This window comes from Hemitrygon akajei, chromosome 18, assembly GCF_048418815.1.
Source record: "Hemitrygon akajei chromosome 18, sHemAka1.3, whole genome shotgun sequence".
NCBI classification, from domain to species: domain Eukaryota; kingdom Metazoa; phylum Chordata; class Chondrichthyes; order Myliobatiformes; family Dasyatidae; genus Hemitrygon; species Hemitrygon akajei.
Window position 1 is genome coordinate 10102719 of NC_133141.1, and position 21319 is coordinate 10124037.

Below are 21319 nucleotides of genomic sequence, written 5' to 3' on the forward strand. Positions count from 1 at the left end.
CACGTAGTATAGTATTTCAATCCACAAATGTGTCTCCAAGAGACAATGGCCATGTCCCGTAGTTTTACATCGCCGGGGAACGAGGCATTCTGCACGTCTCTCTCATTTCCTGGGTCCCCTGACCCAACCCAATAGTGACCTTGTGATTCTCACAAAGGAGGGGGCTGCAGGCATAACAGTACTGTATAGCACAGATCAGACATATAAGTTCTTCTGGGGCTGGGTTTCTCTTCCCGGACAAGGAGGATAGTACTTTAATTTGAAATGTGCAAATAAAATTATTTTTAAAACAACATTAAGGCAAAAATTATACGAAATAGGTGCTGGGAGTATCCCAAATAGACAGGTTATATCAGAGTAGAACTCCTTCTACACTAGTCCATCACACACTCACAGATAAGGGACAATTCTTGTATAGGTCCCTCTACATTTTCCTGTTACACTCTCCCAGAGCAGGGGCAGCAAAGTTCAAAGAAAATTCATTATCAAGGTACATATATGTCACCATATGCAGCCATAAACTTCATTTTCTTGTGGGAAATCACAGTAAATACAAGAAACACAGTCAAATCAATGAAACACCTCACCCAACAGGACGGACAAACAACCTGGTGGTGTGTGTTCTGAGGCTCCTGTATATTCTTCCTGATGGCAGCAGCAGGAAGGGAGCATGGCCAGGCCGGTGCGACAGTGCTCTGTGTAAACGTGCTCAATGTTGGGGAGGGCTTTGCCTGTGATGGACTGGGTTATATCCAAACACGAGGAAATCTGCTGGAAGTTCAAGCAACGCAGCAGCCAGGCAGCATCTATAGGGAGAAGTACTGTCGACGTTTCGGGCCGAGACCCTTCATCAGGACTAACTGAAAGGAAAGATAGTAAGAGATTTGAAAGTAGGAGGGGGGAGGGGGAAATGCGAAATGATAGGAGAAGACCAGAGGGGGTGGGGTGAAGCTGAGAGCCAGAAAGGTGATTGGCGAAAGTGATACAGAGCTGGAGAAGGGAAAGGATCATGGGATGGGAGGCCTAGGGAGAAAGAAAGGGGGAGGGAAGCACCAGAGGGAGATGGAGAGTGGGCAGAGTGAAGGGCAGAGAGAGAAAAAAGGGGGGGAAGGGGGGAAAATAAATAAATCAGGGATGGGGTAAGAAGGGGAGGAGGGGCATTAACGGAAGTTAGAGAAGTCAATGTTCATGCCATCAGGTTGGAGGCTACCCAGTCGGTATATAAGGTGTTGTTCCTCCAACCTGAGTGTGGTTTCATCTTGACAACAGAGGAGGCCATGGATAGACATATGGGTTATATCCACTACTTTTTGTAGACTTCTCTGTACAAGGGCATTGGTGTTTCCATGGCAGGTTATGATGCACCAGTCAATATACACTCCACGACATATCTATAGAAGTTCACTGAAGTTTTTGATGTCATGCAAAACCTTCACAAACATCTAAGAAAGTAGAGACATTGCTGTGCTTTCTTCGTAATGGCACTTTATGTGCTGGACGCAGGACAAATCCCCCAAAATGATAACACCAAGAAATTTCAAGTTTCTGAATCTATCCACCTCTGATCCCCTGATGAGAACTGGCTCATGGATCTCTGGTTTCCTCCTCCTGAAATCAATAATTATCTCCTTGGTCTTGCTGATATTGAGTGATGCCATCAATTTCTAATAAATCCATCCTCTAGTATTGTGAAATTACCATAAGACATTGGAGCAGACTTCGGCTATTTAGTCCATCGAGTCTGCTCCGCCATTCCATCATGGCTGATTTACTATCCCTTTCAAGCCCATTTTCCTGCCTTCTTCCCGTATCCATTCATGCCCTGATTAATTAAAAGCCTATTACCCTCCACCTTAAGTATACCCAATAACTTGGTCTCCAAAGTCACCTGTGGCAATCAGTTCCACAGATTCACCACCCTCTGGCTAAAGAGATTTTTCCTCATGTCCATTCCAAATGGACGTCCCTCTATTCTGAGGCTGTATCCTCTGGTCCTAGACTCTTCCACTATCAGAAACAATTATCCACCAATGTAAGTCGATGCTTTAAGTTCCAATTCTAGTATGGAGCTGGCAGAAAAATTTATTGCCTTTGCAAAACCCACCATGCAATCCCATCCATGCATCGTTCGGAGTGCCCATTTCTATGAGCTGATTTATACTGTGTTTTACTGAGTGATATAGTCATGATTTTGTTTCTCGTTCTGTTTTTTTTCCAGGCTACACTGACGCAGGGGATTACTGGCGGTCCATTTATGAATCCAAGAACTTTGAACAAGATTTGGAGAATATTTACAATGAGCTGAAACCCCTGTACCTAAACCTACATGCCTATGTCAGAAGAGCATTATACAAGAAATATGGAAAGAGGTACATTAACCTGAGGGGCCCAATCCCAGCCCATCTCTTAGGTAAGATCGGTTTTTGCATTATGTAGTAATTGTTTTGAATCCTCAGTATCGTTGGGGTGTATAATGAGGGCAATTCAAAGCAGGTTTTGTTGTTCATCCAGAATCCTGGAAGGACTCCCATGTGAGTCAGTCTTGGATTTTAATTAGCAATGTTCCTGTGCTGTCGGTGGGTTGGAACTCTGAACGGAGTGGTTGAGACACCATAGGACCATAAGACCATAAAATAAAGGAGCAGAATTAGGCCATTTGGCTCATCGAGTCTGCTCTGCCATTACATCATGGCTGATCCCGGTTCCCACTCAACCCCATGCACCTGCCTTCTCACCATATCCTTTGGTGCCCTGACTGATCAGGAAATGATCAATGTCCACCTTAAATATACACACGGACTTGGTCTCCACAGCTGTCTGTGGCAGAGCATTCCACAGATTTACTACCCTTTGGCTAAAAAAAAATTCCTCCTCATCTCTGTTCTAAAGGGTCACCCCTTAATTTTGAGGTTGTGCCCTCTCGTTCTGGATACCCCTCACCACAGGAAACATCCTCTCCACATGCACCCTATCTAGTCCTTTCAACATTCAGTAGGTTTCAATGAGATCCCCCTGTATTCTTCTAAATTCCAGTGAGTACAGGCCCAAAGCTGCCAAATGCTCCTCGTATGTTAATCCCTTCATTCTCAGAATCATCCTTGAGAACCTCGTCTCAACTCTCTCCAATGACAACACATCCTTTCTGAGATATAGGCAACTGTATCCAAGTTTACAATACTCCAAGTTTAGCCTGACTAGTGTCTTAGAAAGCCTCAGCATTATCTCCTTGCTTTTATAATCTATTCCCTTTGAAATAAAAGCCAACTTTGCATTTCCCTTCTTTACCACAGACTCACCTGTAAATTAACCTTCTGGGAGTCTTGAACAAGGACTCCTAAGTCTCTCTGCACCTCTATTGTTTGGACCTTCTCCCCAGTTAGATAATAGTCCACACTCTTGTTCCTTTTACCAAAATGCATTGTCATACATTTCCCAACACTGTATTCCTCTGCCACTTTTTGCCCTTTCTTCCAATTTGTCTAAGACCTGCTGCAATTGCATTGCTTCCTCAGCACTACCTACCCCTCCACCTGTCTTCACATCATCCACAAACTTTTCCACAAAGCCATCAATTCCATTATCCAAATCATTGGCAAACAATGTGAAAAGTAACGGTCCCAATACTGACCCCTGAGGGACACTGCTAGTCACCGGCAGCCAACCAGAAAAGGCCCCTTTTATTCCCACTCACTGCCTCCTGCCTGTCAGCCATTCCTCTATCCATGCCAGTAACTTTCCTGTAATGCCATAGGATTTTATCTTGTTAAGCAGCCTCATGTGTGGCACCTTATCAGATGCCTTCTGAAAATCCGAGTAAATGACATCCACTGCCTCTTCTTAGTCCACCCTGCTTGTTACTTCCTCAAAGAACTCTTAATAGATTTGGCAGACAAGATTTCCCTTTACAGAAACCATGTTGACTTTGACTTATTTTATTGTTAGTTTCCAAGTACCCCATCTGCAATCTTCCAGTCCTCCGGGATAATGCCAGAATTAAGTGATTCTTGAAAGATCATGACCAATGCATCCATTATCTCTTCAGCAACCTCTCTCAGGACTCTGGGATATAGTTCAGGTGACTTATCCACCTTTGAGTTTGCCTAGCACTTTTTCCTTTGTAATAACAATGGCACTCACTCCTGCTCCCTGACACTCACGGACCTCTGGCACAATGTTAGTGTCTCCCACAGTGAAGACTGATGCAAAGTACCCATTAAATTCACCTGTCATTTTTTTGTTCCCCATTACAACTCACCAGCATCATTTTCTACTGGTCCAATATCAACTCTGAACCTCCCTTTTACTCGATAGATAACTGAAAAAAAACTTTTGGTATCCCGTTTTACTGTATATTATTGGCCAGTCTGCCCTCATTATCTCAGATGGAGATGAGAGGGCGTACAGGAGTGAGATATGCCAACAAGTGGAGTGGTGTTGCAGCAACAACTTGGCACTCAGCGTCGGTAAGACAGAAGAGCTGATTGTGGACTTCTGGAAGGGTAAGATGAAGGAACACATACCAATCCTCATAGAGGGATCAGAAGTGGAGAGAGTGAGCAGTTTCAAGTTCCTGGGTGTCAAGATCTCTGAGGACCTATCCTGATCCCAACATATCGATGTAGTCATAAAGAAGGCAAGACAGTGACTATACTTCATTAGGAATTTGAAGAGATTTGTCATGTCAACAAGCACACTCAAAAACTTCTATAGATGTACCATTCTGACAGGCTGCTTCACTGTCTTGTATGGGGGGGGGGGGGGGGGGCTACTGAACAGGACCAAAATAATTACAGAGAGTTGTAAATTTAGGCGGCCCCATCTTGGGTTCTAGCCTACAAAGTACTCAGGACATCTTCAGGGAGCGGTGTCTCGGAAAGGCAGTGTCCATTATTAAGGGCCTCCAGCACCCAGGACATGCCCTTTTCTCACTGTTACCATCAGGTAGGAGGTACAGAAGCCTGAAGACACACACTCAGCGATTCAGGAACAGCTTCTTCACCTCTGCCATCAATTCATAAATGGACATTGAACCCATGAACACTACCTCAGTTTTTTAATATATATTATTTCTGATTTTTGCATGATTTTTATTCTATTCAATATGCATATACTGTAAATGATTTATTTATTTATTTATTCCTCTTCTTTTATATTATGTACTATATTGAACTGCTGATGCTAAATTAACAAATTTCATGGCACATGCCAGTGATAATAAACCTGATTCTGTATTTCATCTTTTCCCTTCTTATAGCTATTTTAGTTGCCTTTTGTTGGATGTTAAAAACTTCCCAATATTCCAACTTCCCACTCACTTTTGCTACCTTATATGCCATTTCCTTGGCTTTTATGCAGTCTTTAACTGTCCTTGTCAGCCATGGTTTCCTACCCCTGCAATATGAGAACTTCTTCCTTCATGGGACGAATCTATCTCACGCCTTGTGAACTATTCCCAGAAACTTCAGCCATCTCTGCTCTGCTGTCATCCCTGCTAGTATCCCCCTCCAATCCACCTGGGCAAGCTTGTCTCTCATGCCTCTGTAATTCCCTTTATTCCACTGTGATACTGATACATGTGAGTTATGCTTTTCCCTCTCAAATTGCAGTATGAATTTAATCACATTATGATCACTGCCTCCTAAAGGTTCCTTTACATTAAGCTTCCTAATAAGATCTGGGTTATTACACAACACCCAATCTAAGATGGCCTTTCCCCTAGTAGGCTCGAGCACAAGCTGCTCTAAAAAGCCACCTTGTAGGCATTCAACAAATTCCCTCTCTTGCGATCCAACACCAACCTAATTTTCCCAATCCCCTTGCATATTGAAGTCCCCCATTGCAGTTGTGACATTACCCTTATTACATGCCTTTTCCAGCTCCCTTTACAATCTCAACCCCACATCTTGGCGACTATTTGGAGGCCTATATACAGTATGATTCCCATGATGGTTTTTTTTACCCTTGCAATTTCTTAACTCAACCTACAAAGATTCAACATTCTCGGACCCTGTATCACCTTTTTCTAAAGATGTAATTTCATCTCTTACCAACAGAGCCAAACCACCGCCTATGCCTTCCTGCCTGTCCTTTCGATACAAAGTATATCCTTTGATGTTAAGCTCCCAACTGTGGCTTTCTTTCAGCCACGACTCAGTGCCCACAATGTCATACTGACCAATCTCTAATTGCGTCACCTTATTCCGAATGCTACCCATATTTAAATAGAGCACCTTCAGTCCCACATTCTTCATCCTTTTGAATTTTGCCTCTTTGGTACAATTTAACTCTTAGCTCTGTCTGCATTTGTACCCAATCATTGGCTTGTCCTTCCTTACATTCATGTTACACCCATCGTCTACTTGTAAACCTGCTGACTCACCCTCAGCTCTGTCATACTGGTTCCCATCCCCCTGTCATATTAGTTTAAACCATTCCCAACGGCTCTAGTAAACCTGCCCGAAGTTTCAGGATAGATAGGACACACTTTCAAGGATACAGAAGGTGGCTGAGAGTGTTCATTGTGAGGTAGGTGGTGAAGATTTGGGGTTTGAAATGAAAAGAGAGATCCCCAGTGGAAAATACAACTATCCACCTGCTCTCAATCATTTAGAGATGCTACCAACTCCACTCCCTCAACTCCAAATGGAGGCCTCAGTCCAACTTCCCTCATCCAATCTTCTACTGATTCAAATGCCCCTGACCCCCATCCCACTACCCTGACTAATGAAAGATCCTTCCCAATATTGCCCCCACTGCACCATCTGAGCACCCCAGACCCTATTCCCGCCCACTGACAGCTCAGAAAAGCCTCCACACCAATCCCATTCACCAACCCCAAATGACCAATCCCCTCCCCACCCCCAGTACACCCCTGACACCCAAACAAACAGAAACTGCCAACTCCACTTCCACCCCCATCAACTGGAGTTCCCATTCGGCTCCCTACTCCATTCATCCTCCCCTGGCAATGACATAATGCCACCACACTACCAATGACCTGCTCTTTGAATCCACAACCTCTCCACCCTTCCCTTCCATTCCTTCTGGTCATCCTAAAAATGGCAGTCCAAGTGAAGAAGCTGGTGTACATCCTGTTGGTAACACGAGACTCAATCCTTGTGCCTGTTGAGGCTCCTGCCGGTGCCCCCAAGAACACAACACGGTTCAAAGCCACACTGCGAACAACAAGCAAAATTTAGGTCACAGTGCCCAGAGAGAAGTTGGGGTGGCAAGGGTGGCCAGCTTAGGTTTGTGGTCATTGGAGGGAGAGTCAGTTATTGTATCCCACAGGTCAAGCACTGCAAAATCAGAATCAGGCTCCCTGAAGGTGTCTTGGATGCTACAGAGGCTGGTACTCATGATGGAGCTGACTAACTTTACAACTCTCTACAGCTTACTTTGTTCCTGTACAGTAGCACCCCCCCCCCCCCCCCCCCCATACCAGACAGTGATGCAGCTTGTCAGAATGTTCTCCACGGTACATCTATAGAAGTTTTTGAGTGTATTTGTTAACATACCAAATCTCTTCAGACTCCTAATAAAGTATAGCCACTGTCTTGCCTTCTTTATAACTACATCTATATTTTGGAACCAGGTTAGATCCTCAGAGATCTTGACGTTGCTCACTCTCTCCGCTTCTGACGCTATGAGGATTGGTATGTGTTCTTTCATCTTACCCTTCCTGAAGTCCACAATCAGCTCTTTCATCTTACTGACATTGAGTGCAAGGTTGTTGCTACAACATCACTCAACCAGCTGCTGTATCTCACTCCTGTATGCCCTCTCGCCCTCTGTAGTTTTGGCCAGAAAAACAGAGGAATGAAGTGATTGCACAGGAGAGAGTTGGGAGGGAATTCACTGGGCTTACAAGAACTGTGCTCTGATAGACCGGGGTTGTTTTCTATGGAACAGATCAAGCTGAGAGGCAAACTAATTGAGGTGCATGAGGGATATAATTTAGGAGCAGCTTGGTAGTGTAACACTATTACGCCACCAGTGACCCAGGTTCATTTCCCGTCGTTGTCTGTAAGGAGTCTGTATGTTCTCCCTGTGTGGGTTTCCTCTGGGTGCTCCGGTTTCCTCCCACAGTCCAAAGGCATACAGGTTCTTAGATTAATTGATCACATGGGTGTAATTGGGCAGTGCAGACACATTGGACTAGAAGTGCCCGTTATCTCTAAATAAAAAAAATGAAACTTAAAAAATACTGCAGGCAAAAGGGATATACGCAGATGGGAATAAAGGTCAGGATGGATGTACTGGGCTGAAGGGTCTGTTTTGTGCTGTAAAACTCAAGGACTCTGATTCTAAACAGAATAAATATGGAAGATCAATTTCCTGTGTAGGTGGGGTCAAAACCCATGCCGGGATGTGTACCTGAAAAGCAGCAGCCTGCAGGGATGAGTGTCCAGTCAGTGCTAGAAGGTAGTCTTCAGAGGAGTAGTTTGTTTTCAATCAGCACAGACAGGATAGGCTGAAGGTCACCCTCCGTAACTTCTCTATCACTCTATTAAAAGAAAAAGGTGCTGGAACTATTCAGCAATGCAGGCCAACTTTCTGAAGATGTCTAACGTTCCCTGCTTTGTTTTAGTTTCCCAAAGTCCAGTTTAATTAAATACACAACACAGTCTTTACTGATGGATTGTCTGCTCAAGAGTCCCTAGAGGGTACTTTCGACTGCTTTAGTGCTGGTTAGTTTAATAGTTTAAAGTGGTTAGCACAATGCTTTACAGCACCAGTGACATGGGTTCGATTCCAGCTGCTGCCTGTAAGGAGTTTGTACGTTCTCCCCATAACTGCGTGGGTTTCCTCCGAGTGCTCCAGTTTCCTCCCGCAGTCCAAGGACGTTCCAGTTGGTGGGTAAATTGTGCAGTACCTCAATAAATGAATGAATAAATTACAGCAATGAAGCACAGCTTCAGTACTGAACTGAGAAAAGAAATGAGACTTACAGCTCATGAAAGAGACCTGCAGCAGCCAACTCTCGACTCCCTGGCAAGCGTTCGCCGTGCCAGTACCTCCATGTCAGGGCAGGAGGCAACACTGGTTCCATGGCAGTGACTGCCAACTTCCTACGCTGATGAACAGCTATCTTGAGCAGATGCATGGTGAGACTTTCTAGGTACTACTTGTGATTAATGTAATCTTTCTGCACTAATTAGGTAACATGTGGGCCCAGTCATGGAATAATATCTACAATCTGCTGATGCCTTATCCCAGTGCCAGCCATGTTGATGCCACGCCTGCAATGATTAAGAAGGTTGGTGTGATTAGGGTGTTTCACTCTTCCTGCTGGAGGGAGTACATTGCTGTCTGTGATATATCATCAGAATAAAGCAACAAGCTGACTGCAGTATAACCCATGGGTGCCAGTGGTCACTACCCATTCCTACTCTCAGACACCTGCACAGTAAGATCCCAATCCAACATGGAGTAAGATCATCTCCAACATCAGCACCAACAGATCAGGAGTCAATCACTACATAGTCTTAACCCAATTCTATGGCTGTACAGTGCAATGCCAAGTCATTGCACACAGTGAAATCACAATTAACTGCTGCACAGTGTGATCCCAGTCCATCCCAGCACAGTAAGATCACAGTCTCACAATGACAAAGTAATATCCCAAATCAGCCCCCATACAGTGAGCTCCCAAAACAAGCCCCACAGAGTATACATGCACAGTGTGATCCCAATCCAACACCTCCACAGAGAGACGCCAACCGAATCAAATGGTCCCGAACCACACACTGACCAGTGAGGGTGCTCTCTGAACTATGCACTGTAAAGTCCCAGATGGAAACCTGCACAGCGGGATTCCAATCAAATCGTACAGGAAGATCCCAATCCAAACTCTGCCCCTTTCCAACTCAGCTCAGTAAGATCCCAATCCAGCCAATGCACAAAGTATAATCTGAACTCAGTTCTTGTGACTGAGCTGGCCATCTAAATACAGAGCGAGGTCCCCAACCAATCTCTGTGCAGGAGATCAAACCCAGTCCCTATGCTTAGAGATCCCATGCAATCCCTGTGCAGAATCTCTCTATGCAGGGAGATTCACATCCAATCCACTTACAGAGATGGTATCCAACACACATTCAGTGAAATCCTAACCCATCCTCAGCACAGTCACTCCCTGTACAGTGAGAAACTCACAGTGCGATATCAATTCAAACGCTGCATAGTAGGATCCCAACCAAGCTAGCATTCTGAGTTTGCATACGATGCTTCTCCACTGGATCCATGCTCAGTTAGATCCCAATCACTCTCTGAGATCCAAATCCACTCACAGACAAAGTCCAACTGCATGCTGAAATCCCGACCCAATCACATGGCGAGATCTCAATGCAATCTATGCATGGAAAGATCCCATCACAACCATCACACAGCAGGATCTAAATCAATCATGGAGTGATGTCCCAACCCCGCTCTTGCCAAACTGAGCACTGCATCATTATAGTCAATCTGATTACACTGCAAAACCGCATTCATGGTCCGCAGCCAGACAATAATCAAATTGCGCTATCTGATCCCAGGCTACACTGTTATGGTGAGACCCTGTCCAGTTGTGCAATCTCTTTGGACCAACCCAAGCTTTGGGAGAACCCAATCTGACTAATCAAACCCATCCATTGTGAGATCCCACACCGACCTCCGATAATTGATCAATGCCTGTAAAGTGATATCTGAATCTAATTCAGTCCATAATTGTCCAATGTAATGTAATTGTACTGTTAGATGCTTTTTGAAGCGCTGAAGATTCTAGAAATCCCAAATCAAACTCCATGAAGCAAGTCTCATCTAATTCCTGCACAGTAAGATCATGTTCTTCTCTTAGAAAACCCAATCTGCTCACAGTGAGATCACAGCCTTAATGGTGTTCAGAACCATGCCAACTAATCCAATCCACCATGAAATCATCACCTGAATGTTGTGAAATTGCATTTGTAATTCTGGCCATTCCATTACAGGAAGATCATAGGGGTTTTAGAGAGGGTGCAGAAGAGGTTGGATTTTCAGAAGCCCTTTGATAAGGTGCTACACATGAGGCTGCTTAACAAGTTCCAAGCCCATGCTGTTACAGGAAAAATACACTGAAAAAAATGCTGGAGGAACTCAGTGAGTCAGGCAGCATCTATGGAGAGGTATAAACAGTCGATGTTTTGGGCCGAGACCCTTCACCAGGACTGGGCAAGGGGGCAGAAGCCAGAATTAGAAGGTGGGAGGGAGGGGAAGGAGTACAAGCTGGCAGGTGATGGGTGAAACCAGGTGAGGGGGAAGGTGGATTGGGATGGGGATGAAGTAAGAAGATAGGAGGTGATAGGTGGAAGAGGCAGAGGGCTAAAGAAGAAGGAATATGATAGGAGAGGACAATGGGCCATGGAAGAAAGGAAAGGAATTGGGGAATCAGAGGGAGGTAAAGTGCCAGCAAGGACATTCGTGGGGAAGGATGAGTGCACAAATGCTACTCCACACAGGTCCCTTCACTTCCAGTCCTGATGAAGGGTCTCAGTCTGAAATGTCAGCAGTATATTCCCCATAGATGCTGCATGTCTTGTCAAGTTCCTCCTGCACTTTGTGTCCATTGCTCAGATTTCCCGCACCTGCAAAATCTTGTGTGTTCACCAGAATGCTATAAGGAAAGATTGGACAGACTGGGGTTGTTTTTTTTCTGGAGGCGCAGAGGCTGAGGGGAGACTTGTTAGAAGTTTATAGGATAATGAGAGGCATAGATATGGTAGACTGCCTTTTGCCCAGGGACAAAGTGCCTATTACTTTGAGGTGAGAGGGTTTAAATTCAAAGGAGATGGGTGGGGCAAGTTTTTAACACAGAATGTGGTGGGTGTACAGCCAGGTCTGATGTGATGTAGGCATTTTAGACGCTCTTAGATAGGACCCTAAATGTATAGAGAATGGAAGGATATGAACCATGTGCAGACAGAAGGAATTAGGTGTTTGGCACAACATTGTGGGCCGAAGGGCCTGTTCTATGTGCTGTTGTTGTATGTTCTTGGTTTTGTGATTGACGTAGCTTAGGCTGCCACCTAACACTGCCTGTGCTCTAGGATGTTTACAAAGAGCCTAGAAACAGGACATCCTGCATTCAGTAATCCTGTGACTCAGCATCCAGCAAGCTGATGGGAAGGCACCTCTAAGCTATTTGGCTTGACTAACTTGATCACCTTTAACACCTTATTCTTTCTTGAACAGAAATGGACTCCTTCAAAGATGTTTAATGAATCAGACAATTTCTTCAAATCACTTGGCCTCAAACCGATGCCAAACGAGTTCTGGAATAAGTCGATGATTGAGAAGCCAAAGGACCGAGAGGTTGTGTGCCAAGCCTCTGCCTGGGACTTCTACAACCGTAAGGACTTCCGGTCAGTGTCAGACAAGGAGCAGGAATGGTGGTGTGCAATGCGCAGTCACGTTAGTTAATCCACACGCTGAGCGACTTGCAATGTGGAAGTGACAAACCAGGCCCACCAAGCCAAGAACGTACGCACTAGAAAGCCCACGCAAAAAGAGAGAGCCCTCGTCGCATAGGGGGCCCAATTGACTCACTGCATGATCAATCAGCCCTATGCACATTTGCCACATTCGCACACTTGATCTGATATGGTTTATTCATCCCCCCTGTAGATGGGAACCACATAGGAAGGGAATTAGTGAGGAAAACTGAGAAAAATTGTGCCAGTCAACCGGCCAGCACGGCTTTGTAGAAAGCCAGGGAGGAGGGGGGTGGGGGGTTGATGTGGTAGCTTCCCTCTCTGTGTCTTCCAGATTAGCTGATGTTGAGGGCACTGGGCTGTAAATCTCCTCTTCTCTTGATGAAGAGTCCATTGGTTCATCTGCTGGGACACTGGCTTCATCAGCAGAGGATGCTTCTGTAGCTTCCCAGAGTCCCCCACCAGTTCACTTGCGATATAATCCAAATGTCACCTCGCAATCTGTCAGTCTGGTAGCTCAAGCTCTGCTACTTGACCGTGACAATGCCGGACACAGCCCATAAACAGTTTTCTTCCTGTGAGATTCACATGTAGACTTTATCTCTGGCCAAAAACTTTAGCGGCCCGGTATGCAGACCGTATCTTTGTTTCATGGCCTCTTGCCTGCTGCAAGTCTGCCCCTGGATGGCCAGCTGTAGGAGATCTAATCAGGTGCAGAAAGTGCACTTCAACATTAATCCAGTTAGCGAAGTTCATTTGGTGTAACCCGATAATGGAAGAGGAAATGACTTGATTTCATCATTAAGCCATCCATCTTTGTTTGGAAAAGCCTCATTTAACCGTTTGTACTGCTTGCTGTGTGATTATGGAGCCATTGTCAGGAGCCATTCTTCTCGACAAACTCCTTAAGTGCTGCGTTTTTGAAGGCTGAGCCATAGTCAGATGTGATCATTTCTGAAATACCAAACGTGGTGAAGACTAACTGTAGCTTAGTGATGATAGTTGTGGAGGAGCATAACAAATTAGTGGGTAACACCTGTATCCATTTCCAATGGGCATCCACAATAACCAGAAACATGAAACCCCAGCACAGTTCAAAATAATCAATGTGGATGTGCTTCCACAGGGAATCAGGCCAGGCCCATGTGCTAACGGGTGCTTTTGACAATGCTTTTTACATCTGCTGACAAATCAAGCAGGTGTATATCATGGTCTCAATACTGGTGTCCGTTTAAGGTCTTCACATAGAGCTTCTTGCCAGTGACTTCATTCTCACCACATGGACATCAGGCAGATCACTGCATGCTTGCGGTCTTGAAAGGGTGAGGGGGAGGATCTACGACACGACTGCCCCATAATCTGCAGCCATCCTGAAGGCTCAGTTCATGGTGGTGATTTGTGAATGGTTGAAATTCAGCTGGAGGGAGGGTGAGCCAGCTGACGTTTAGTGTTCTTTTCATCTGTGACAGGAGAGGATCCTGTGTGGTCTACAGCCCAATGAGGTGACTTTTAATGGATATTTTTTTCAGGCTTTGTAACAAATGGACAACTTCGAATGGTGGTGTGATGGAAGCAGCGTCCTCACTACCAATCTGCTTAAAGCGTCTGCCATCGCATTTTCTTTTCTGCGGGTGTACTTCATTGAGTAAGAGTAGGCAGATAAGGTCAATGCCCATAATTGCGTTCTGGGTAATGACATCTATCGAATACCACGTGTCTCTACCACTAAGCCGAGCAAAGGCTTATGATCTGCATGGATTTCAAGCAGACGCCCAAAAAGGTACAAATGGAAGGACTTAATGCCAGACATAGTGACTAAAGATTCTCAGTCAAGCTGCAAGTAATTTGTCTCTCCCAGAGACATTGCCCTCGAAGCAAAAGCAATAGGCATTTCTGTTGCACAAGGCATTAGATGTAGGAGTACAGCCCTGACCTCATATGGTGAGGTAAAAGCATTTCATCACTATAGATTTTCCTGGATCATAATGCATAATCATAACACAGATGAAGAATAAAGTTGTTTTTTACCTGTTCCAATGCCTTCTGATGGGTCCCAGACCATACCCAGCATTTCGAATAATCGGTTTATAGGGCTTTAACACTGCAACCGATTGAAATTGGTGACTAGTCTTAGAAAACTACAGCACCAAGATGGGCCCTTTGGCCCATCTAGCCTGTGATGAACTATTTAAACTGCCTAGTCCCATTGACCTGCAGCTAGACCATACCCTTCCATTCCCCCTCCCACCCACCCCCCCCGCATCCATGTACTTATCCAAATTTCTCTTAAATCTTGAAATCAACATCACATGCACCACTTGCACTGGCAGCACATTCCACACTGTCACCACCCTCGAAGTGAAGAAGATTCCCCTCATGTTCCCCTTAAATATTTCACCTTTCACCCTTAACCCATAACCTCTAGTTGTATTTCCACCCAACCCAGTGGAAAAAGCCTGTTAACATTTACCCTATCAATGCCCCTCATAATCTTGTATACCTCCATCAAATCTCCCCTCAATCTTCTATGTTCCAAGGAATAAAATTCTAACCTTTTCTATCTTTCCTTGTAACTCAGGTCCTGCAGTTCCGGCAACATCCTTGTAAATTTTCTCTGTACTCCTTCAACCTTACTTACATCTTTACTGTAGGTAGGTGACCAAAACTACACACAGTACTCCAAATTAAGCCTCACCAACACCTTGTGCAATTTCAACATCCCAACACCTCAACTCCTGTACTCAATAAACATACACAAAGTGCTGGAGAAACTCAGCAGGCCAGGCAGTATCTATGGAAAAGTACAGTTGACATTTCGGGGTGAGACCATTCAGCAGGACCCTCAGTACGTTCATTTATTTAGGCCAAGGTGCCAAAAGCTTTCTTTATGACCCTGTCTACCTGTGACACCACTTTCAATAAATTATGGCCCTGTATTCTCTGATCCCTTTGTTCTACTGCACTCCTCGGTGCCCTGTCATTCCCTGTGTAAGACCTACACTGGTTGGTCCTATCGAAGTGCAGCACCTCACACTTGTCTGCATTACATTCCATCTGTCAGTTTTCAGCCCATTTTCCAGCTGGTCCAGATCCCACTGCAAGCTTTGATAGGCTTCCTCACTGTCCACTACACCCCCAATCTTGGTGTAATTCACTAATTTGCTGATCCAGTTAACCACGTTAGATTGCAAACAACAACAGACCCAGCATTAATCCCTGTGGCATTCCACCAGTCAGAGAATCCTGGTAATGAGTGTAACTATGCCATGTTTTGGGGACGTGGAGCCTCTCTTAAGGCATTGATTTTGTGGTCCTGAAGATGGAGACCCATTTTGTCGACGTTGAAGCCTAGCTAATCAACTGAGTCGGCCAGAAAGCAGCCACATGTATCGATCAGGCTTCTAGTCTGTTGATTATCTCAGCTTCCAGAGAATATTTAAACACAGTGACCTAATTGTAGGCATGTTTTCAGTCTAGTGTTGAATACTGTTGGTCTCCGGACAGGGTTGCATGCAACCCATGGTAGAGGATGCGCGTTGTTTCATCGCGGAGTTTGCGATCAATTTGTAGTCGCCATAGTTGTGAACTGACCCATCAGATTTGAGCATGGTTACAACTGGAGCAACTCACTCCGAGTATTGCACTGACTCTATCATAAGACCATAAGATATAGGAGCAAATTAGGACATTTGGCCCATCGAGTCTGCTCCACCATTTCATCATGGCTGATCCATTTCCCTCTCAGCCCCAATCTCCTGCCTTCTTCCCGTATCCCTTCATGTCCTGACTAATCAAGAATCTATCAACCTCTGCCTTAAATATACATAAAGACTTGGCCACCTCAGCTGCCTGTGACAATGAATTCCCCAGATTCACCACTCTCTGGCTAAAGAAATTCCTCCCCATCTCTGTTCTAAAAGGACACCCCTCTATTCTGAGTCTGTTTCCTTTGGTCTTGGACTCTCTCAGCATAGGAAACATCCTCTCCACATCCACTCTATCAAGGCCTTTCATCATTCAATAGGTTTCAATTAGGTCACCCCTCATTCTTCTGAATTCTTGTGAATACAACCCCAGAGACATCAAACGCTCTTCATATGACAAGCCATTCAATCCTGGAAACATTTTTGTGAACCTCCTTTGAACCCTCTCCAATTTCAGCACATCCTTTCTTACAATACTCCACATGAAGTTAGAGAATTGGGAAGCTTTTAAAAACCAACAGAAGGCAACTAAAAAAGTCATTTTTCACAGCTCACAATACTCCAAGTGAGGCCTCACCAGTGCTTTATAAAGTCTCAACATTATATCTTCGCTTTTATATTTTTGTCCGATTGAAATGAATGCTAACATTACATTTGCCTTCCTCATCACAGACTCGACCTGCAAATTAACCTCAGAGAATCCTGCACAGGGACTCCCAAGTCCCTTTGTGTCTCAGTTTTTTTGTATTTTCTCTCCATTTAGAAAATAGTCTACCCTTTCATTTCTTCTACCAAAGTGCATGACCATACACTTCCCAACACTGTATTCCATCAGCCACTTCTTTGCCCATTCTCCTAATCTGTCCAAGTCCTTCTGTAACCTCTCTACTTCCTCAAAACTACCTGCCCCTCCGCCTATTTTTATATCATCTGCAAACTTTGAAACAAAGCCATCAATTCTATCATCCAAATCATTTATATATAGCGTAAAAAGAAGTGGTCCCAACACCGACCCCTGCAGAACACCACTAGTCACTGGCAGCCGACCAGAAAAGGATCCTTTTATTCCCACTCACTGCCTCCTACCAATCAGCCAATGCTCTAACCATGTTAGTAACTTTCCTGTGATGCTATGGGCTCTTAACTTGGTAAGCAGCCTCTTGTGTGGCACCTTGTCAAAGACCTTCTGAAAGTCCAAATATAAACATCCACTGCATCCCTTTTATCTATCTTATTTGTAATCTCCTTAAAGAATTCCAACAGGTTCGTCAGGCAGGATTTTCCCTGAAGGAAACCATGCTGACTTGGTCCTATCTTATCCTGTGTCACCAAATATTCCATAACCTCATCCTTAACAATTGACTCTAACATCTTCAAATATCACACCTTCAGTCCTGTATTCACCCTTTTCGATTTTGTCTGCCTTTTGTGTTGCAACTCAATCCTGTTGACTGCCATTTTGCCCTCTCTTTGCTTGGAGTCCCACTATGCATTGACTTTGTTTATAAATCAGCTATCTCATCCTCTGGACTATCACTCCTGTTCCCAGCCCTCTGCCAAATTAGTTCAAACCCTTGCGAACGACTCTAGCAAACCTGCCTGCAAGAATATTCAACCCCCTTGGGTTCAGGTGTAACCCATTTGTTTTGCACAGGTTGTACCTTCCCCAGAAGAGATGCCAATGATTCAAAAATCTGAACCCCTGCTCCCTGCTCCAGATCTTCAGCCACATATTCACCTGCCAAATCATCGCATTCTCACCCTCATTGGCACATGACACAGGCAGCAATCCAGAGATTGCTACCCTAAAGGTCCTGTTTCTCAGCTTTCTACCTAGCTCCTTAAAATCTTTCTTCAGAACTTCCTCACCTTATCCACCTATGTCATTGGTGCCAATATGTACCAAGACTTCTGGCTGCTCACTCTCACCCTTGAGAATGCCATGGACCTGATCTGAGACACCCCTGATCCTGGCACCAGGAGACAACATACCATCTGGATGTCTTTATCACACCCACAGAACCTCGTCTCTGGTCCTCTGACAATGGAATCTCCTATCCCCACTGCAGTCTTCTTCACCTCTCTGCTCTTCTAAGTTGGTGCCAGAGACCTGGTCACTGTGGCTCCCTCCCCCCGCTCCTGGTGGGTCCTCCCCCTCAATAGTATCTGAAGTTGTATTCTTATTATTGAGGGGAATGGCCACAGGTGTACTCTGCACCGGCTGTGCATTTCCTTTCCTTCTCCTGACAGTCACCCAGTTACCTGTCTCCTGCAATCTGGAAGTGACTACCTCCCTGAAGCTCCTGTCTATCATCCCCTCATTCTCCTGTTTTTCCCATATGAGTTGAAGGTTATCGAGCTGCAGCTCCAGTTCCTTATTACATTCTCTCAGGAGCTGCAACCTGGTGCGCCTGGTGCAGATGTGTTTATCTGGGAGACTGGAGGTCTCCCAGACTTCCCACATCCCACACAGAGTACCAAATCACTGCCCCTGGAGCCATTCTCACTGAACTACTGTGCCCTAACAGATGAAGAATGAACAAATAAGAACAGAAAGAATAACTTACAAGATACTTAACCTCACCCAAGCCTGATGAGCCAAAGCCGCTCTAAAGACTGGCACACTCACAATAATGTCTGCTCTGCTTGTACTTGACCCTTCCTAATGAATCCTTCTTGCTGATTGGTCGCTCCTCAACTCGGAGAAACTGCTGTAAAGCTTTGCCTTTTACACCTTGAACGCGGACCTGATTGAAAGTTACCTCTTCTTACGCACCCCCAGCTCAGGGAGAACTGCCGCAAAGCTCTGCTTTTTAGACGTTGAACGCAGACCTGACTGAAAGATGGCTCTTTTTACGCTCCGCCTCTTGCTGATTGGTCGCTCCTCAACTCAGAGAAACTGCTGCAATGCTCTGCCTTTTAAATCTTGAACTTGGACCTGACTGAAAGGTAGCTCTTTTTATGCACTGCCTGACATTGATTGCCCAACTCAGAGAAAACTCCTTGTAGTCAGTTTTGTTCTTCTTCTACCTTTGGACCCACCACATACAGCCCTGGGTGGGCTTTGTAACACATCAACTGGCAGCTCCACTTAAACTTGAACATAGTTTCTAGACCACAGTATTGTCCTGAAGCATCAGCTTGGAAAACCCACTGGTGCTTGTGCAATTGAGAATCCAATGCGGGGATTCACCCAATACAATGGATGCAGGATAGCACCGATGGCATCTTTTTCAACAAATTAGGCTGTTGACCACCCCTGACTACATGCATGAGTAAAACAGGTCCCACTAGTGAACCATTTTTGTCTACGCTTTCTCCAGTGTAGCTACAGAACACAGAGTCTGGCAATCGTACTTTTGGAATCTAGTGTAAGGATAATCCACTTAGCAAGATGACGGTTGACTCCCGTGACCAGTGCAAATTTCATGGACTGGTAGTCCACTGTGAGTGTAACCAAGTAAGAGACTGATTTTGGTGGGCCATGTCATGGGTTTGGAAACTCTTCACTCTGGCCATCCCCTTGTGCAGAGTTGATTGAATTCTACTGGTTTCTCATGGTGTGTTGCTTAGTGAAGGACACCTTCTCGAGCTGCCTGACCTGACTGAACTAGCAGAGACTGTCTTTTGATGCCTGCAATCAGACCATTGGGCATCTCTGTGGAGACTTGCATGATCTCTGTGCAGACTGTAGGCTGGTGGTCGGTATCTGCTGGCAAGCATTGACGCTTTCGGGAGGGCGCTGAATCTGTGCAAGGCCTCTCTTGACTGCCTCCCGGTGGCAAGCTGTCCAGCGTGCTTTGTCGCAGGACAAATCGTGCTTTTCAGTCAGGAAGCTCTACTGTGTCCTCGCACCATGGGCTCCAACTATTAACGCTTGGACAAGCATCACGTCTTTTAATATACTCAGTGGATATCTTTGTACTTGCATTCCTGCGCCACTAGGGTCAGTCTTGTGATGAAATTATCTACGTTCTCACCAAGGGTCTGTCGCAGCTGTGACAACCTGAAGCATGCTGTAAAAACATTGTCCTGCATCCCCAAACGTTGTCCAAGGCCTCAAATGCATCTGTCAGTTCAGATTCATTCTGCAGGTGGAAAGCATCAAAATAATTCTGCCCGAGTTCTCCCAAGTGCATGCAGTGCAGCTTGAGTTTCATTGCCTCCTCCAGCTTTGCTGCTGGTGTTAACATCGGTAGAAGCTCAATGTAGTCCAGGAAGGTCGTCTTCCATTGCAGTCAGGTTCCAGGGGTGCAGCCCAAAACGGACTGGGCCCTTGGAGTGGAGGGCCCGGTCTTGATTTGATCCTCGTTGCCCAATGTTATGTCTGCACGTCGCAAGAATTACAGTGGAGTAGTATAATTAAACTTTTTTACTGGTCATGTTAGTAACAGTGTGGAATGATGAATTGGACACGCTGAGACAAAATGCACAGTTGCCACATTATCGTGATCAATCCAATACAAATTATGGAGTCTAGAAAAAATACCAGAAACACTCAGCAAGTCAGCAAATCTGTGAAGAGAGAAACAGTTAACACTGCAGGTCCGAGATTCTTTGTCAGAACTGAGATCAAAGCAAAAAATCTTGGTCAGCGGCAGGGAAGGTGGGGGAGGGGGGTGTCTCATAAAACCTTGGTGATCCTGGGAAATAAATTGCAAACAAGGTTATCTGCTTGGTGAGTGAATGGGAGCAGATAGAGAGTGAGAAGGTAGACAAAAGAGTGAGGGAGTTGCAAAACGCAGAACAGGAGGACAAATCCAACATGTCGGGCCACTTCCAGAAAGAAAAAAATGAAATATTATTTAAAAAATGGTCAGCTGATATTATATATGGATGATTGATAAACCTAAAAAGTCAAGTTTCCTGAAGTTGTAGAATTCAAATTTAAGTTCGAAGGCTGGAATGTGATCACTGGGAAGATGGGGTTCTGTTCCTTAATACTGCACTGAGCCACACGGTAACCATACAGATGGTGAAAGACTGCAGAGTGAGAGGGGATGGGGAATTAAAGTGGCAGGTGACAGGGTCATTCCTGCAGATTGAACACAAGTGCGCTGTAAAGCCCATCAGAGTTTGGATACATTATGAGAGGTAATGCAGTACACCAGATTGGAAGTGAATCACTTTGGGCCCCTGGATGGGGGAGATCAGAGAAGAGACCCA

At 45.1% G+C, this 21319-nt stretch overlaps 1 protein-coding gene across 2 annotated transcripts in view; it reads left to right on the forward strand.

Moving 5' to 3' along the window:
- Window positions 1–21319, forward strand: part of ace (angiotensin I converting enzyme (peptidyl-dipeptidase A) 1) — a 141928-nt gene that overhangs the window by 71489 nt on the left and 49120 nt on the right. For both annotated transcript variants that reach the window (XM_073070754.1, XM_073070753.1), the window contains exons 17-19: window positions 2219–2410; window positions 9162–9259; window positions 12211–12380. In XM_073070754.1, the coding sequence (XP_072926855.1) occupies window positions 2219–2410; window positions 9162–9259; window positions 12211–12380 (460 nt within the window). The remainder of the gene's footprint in view (window positions 1–2218; window positions 2411–9161; window positions 9260–12210; window positions 12381–21319) is intronic.